Raw genomic sequence first — 2,838 nt, forward strand, 5'->3', positions numbered from 1 at the left:
GGCGGGAGGGAGGGGCGGCGGCGCCGAAGGTGAGACGATCGCCCAGAGGACGAGGAGCCGCTTGGTGAGGGGCAGCCTCCAGCCGCCCGGGGCAATCTGCCGCCGCAGCAGCAGCCGGTACTCTGATGCGTCGCGCAGCAGCGCCTCCGCGGTCTGCGGCGCCGCGCAGACGGCGCTGCTCTCGTTGTCCGCGCGGCAGAGGTCCGCGTGCGACTCGTGCAGCGCCTGCAGCGCGCCGAGCTGCACCACCTAGAAGGCTCCGCGAGGGCTGCGAGAAGGGCCCCGGAAGGCTCCCGCAGCGCGCCTGGCTGCTGGACCGGCTGGCCCGTCTCCATGATGGAGCTCTTGAGCGCCTGCAGTGCGGCCGCCGCGCCTCGTGAGGAGGGTGGTGCGGACCGGTCCTCCCCTCGCTCGCCGCCGCCTCGACCCAGGCAACCATCGTCCCAGCGTGCTAACCCTAACCCTAACCCTAACCTCGACCCAAGCGACCATCGTCATCGTGCTCAGCCCGCCCGCCAATAGCCGAGCGCAGGAGCACACGCACCGGCGCAGCACGCCTCCCGCGCCGTCCCGCTCGCCGCTGCTCTCCTCGGCCGCAGTGGCGTTGGCGCCGCCGCCGCAGGAGGCTAGCCGCAGCAGCGCCGCGACGAGCGGGGCCGCGGAGACGGTCACAAGCACTGCCGAGGCGAGATCGGCAAAGATGCTGCACGTCCAGCCGTCGCCGCACACCGCGCCTCCGCCCTCCGAGATGGCGTGGGCGTAGGCGTGGCCGAGCGCCCAGCCGAGGAACATCCCTGCCACGCTCTGCACCAGCCGGGCGGCCGAGGCGTTCCGCATAGCGAGGCTCTGCACGCCCTGGTCGATGAGGCCGAGGGCGGCGAGGAGCGCGGCCGCCGCGGCGAGGAGCGCCGCGGCGGAGGCTGATTCGCGGCACGGCGTGGCGGTTGACTCAGCCGCCGAGCACTGCTTCAGCACGAGGGAGAAGAAGAGGCGCTGGCGCGGCGACTCGCCGACCGGACAGCAGTATGGCCTGGGGAGCAGGCGTAGCACGTACACAAAGAGCAGGTCAAACCAGACCTTGGAGAGGACGTACGTGAAGAGGTCGAGGTGCCACGCGCGGAGGGCGCGCTCCGCCAAGCGCATGGTTCTCGCAGGAGCCTCAGGAGCCTTCGCAGGTCGTGTGCTGGTGTAGTGGCGCCGCGAGCCGTCATAAAAAGTGCCTATGCCGAGGAGCCGCCAGCTGGCGAAGGTGGCGAACAAGACGGCGGTGAGTGGGATTGCGACGCGGCCGCTCGAGAGGCAGATGAACGCCCAGAGGACCGTGACACCTCCAAGAAGAGGAAGGGGGCTTTTGCTGCGCTTCGCGAGCAATCGCGTAACGAGGCTCGCTGGCTTTTTGTGGCTTTTTGGACGGCTTTTCAGGTGGCGTTTATTTTTGCTTGGGCGGCCCTGATGCTGAAATTCTGGAAAAACCTGACCGGCCCCTGCGGTGCCCCTACCTACCTACCTACCTACCTACCTTACTTATGGGAAACTAAAAAAGAAATCATGGGAGGGGTGAAGGTGGGGTACTATACCAACTAGAGTGATGGTTGGTGGTACTCTCCTGCAACCACAGTCCTTCTTGTGACATGGCAGGCCACTCTCAAGCCCTACAAGCATCAGATCACCCACTTGGGGAGGGTTGACATCGTGATTTCCGCGGGAAAATTTCTTTTTATGCTGTGAAAATTCCAGCGTGGAAGAGGGAAAAACCCGACGGGAGGGCCCAGACCCTACCTACCTACCCCGGCATCAGGGCCGCCCAAGCAAAAATAAACGCCACCTGGGCTTTTTTGGATTCTCCCGCCCCCCGACCCATCTCTTGGATTTTTTTTGCGGTATCTTGATGTATCTCTCTCTCTCTCCAATATCTGACCGTATCTCCTCGCATCTCCTCGCATCTTCTCGCTTCTCCCCTTGTCTCCCCGTATCTGCCCGTATCTGCCCGTATCTGCCCGTATCTCGTATCTCCTTGTATCTCCCGGTATCTCCCGGTATCTTCCCGGGGTTGTCGAACGACTATGTATCGGGTGGGTCAGTTTGAGTGTTTGACCCCGTCTGTGGTCCAAAGCTCGAGCATCGAGCATGCTGAGAGAGAGAGAGAGAGAGAGTGAGAGAGAGAGAGAGAGAGAGAGAGAGAGAGCATGCTGGGCCGAACTAGGGTAATCGTTATTGTTGCAAGTGTGATGGTAGATGTGACGCCCTCTCACACTGTGAGCTTTTCCTTGGGAAGGGAAATTTACGCGGCAATTTAGTAGAAGTCCACAGCGTGACACCATGCTGCATCCACACATGTGCACACGCCGGACGGGCAACGCGACCGAGAGGAACCGGGCACGGGGACGGAGTCTCATTTGTTTTGAGCTAGCCTTCGATGTGAGCACTTGAGCACTTGATAGGGTCGATTCCGCATGGTACGGGACCCCTCGATCGTCTCGCCCTCCCTCGCTGGTGTGCTCAGCGGGGGGGGGGGGGGGGGGGGCATAACAAACACGGTACAGGATCGGGGGGCCCCCCCCTGAGGGCCCCCCAAGGGGTAAATCGGGGGGGGTCGCCCCCCCTCTCCATCATTTCACTGGGAAACCTCGGCGGGGATGGCGGTGTGACCCATCCAGCTACAAAAGGAGCTTGTTCCCCAGGATCAAAGGGGGGTCGAGCAAATCTCACTTCCCCAAGGGAGGGGGGAGCTTCAAACCTCGGAGGGGCCGCGCACTGCTCGGAACCCCCCCGGGAAATTTAAAGCCATGGCCGACCCTCCCCCCCCAGGGGGAAAACTTTGCCGCTGGGGGGGGCGGG

At 63.5% G+C, this 2,838-nt stretch overlaps 1 protein-coding gene across 1 annotated transcript in view; it reads right to left on the reverse strand.

Moving 5' to 3' along the window:
* The window catches only part of EMIHUDRAFT_246820 (hypothetical protein), a gene marked incomplete at both ends in the record, with an annotated part of 3,210 nt that extends 1,519 nt beyond the window's left edge, over nucleotides 1-1,691 (reverse strand). The window contains 4 exons of the mRNA XM_005765793.1: nucleotides 37-240; nucleotides 318-353; nucleotides 481-1,449; nucleotides 1,671-1,691. Of these exons, the coding sequence (XP_005765850.1) occupies nucleotides 37-240; nucleotides 318-353; nucleotides 481-1,449; nucleotides 1,671-1,691 (1,230 nt within the window). The remainder of the gene's footprint in view (nucleotides 1-36; nucleotides 241-317; nucleotides 354-480; nucleotides 1,450-1,670) is intronic.
* Between the last annotated feature and the right edge of the window lie 1,147 nt (nucleotides 1,692-2,838).

Source organism: Emiliania huxleyi (genome assembly GCF_000372725.1).
Source record: "Emiliania huxleyi CCMP1516 unplaced genomic scaffold EMIHUscaffold_531, whole genome shotgun sequence".
Lineage (NCBI taxonomy): Eukaryota > Haptophyta > Isochrysidales > Noelaerhabdaceae > Emiliania > Emiliania huxleyi.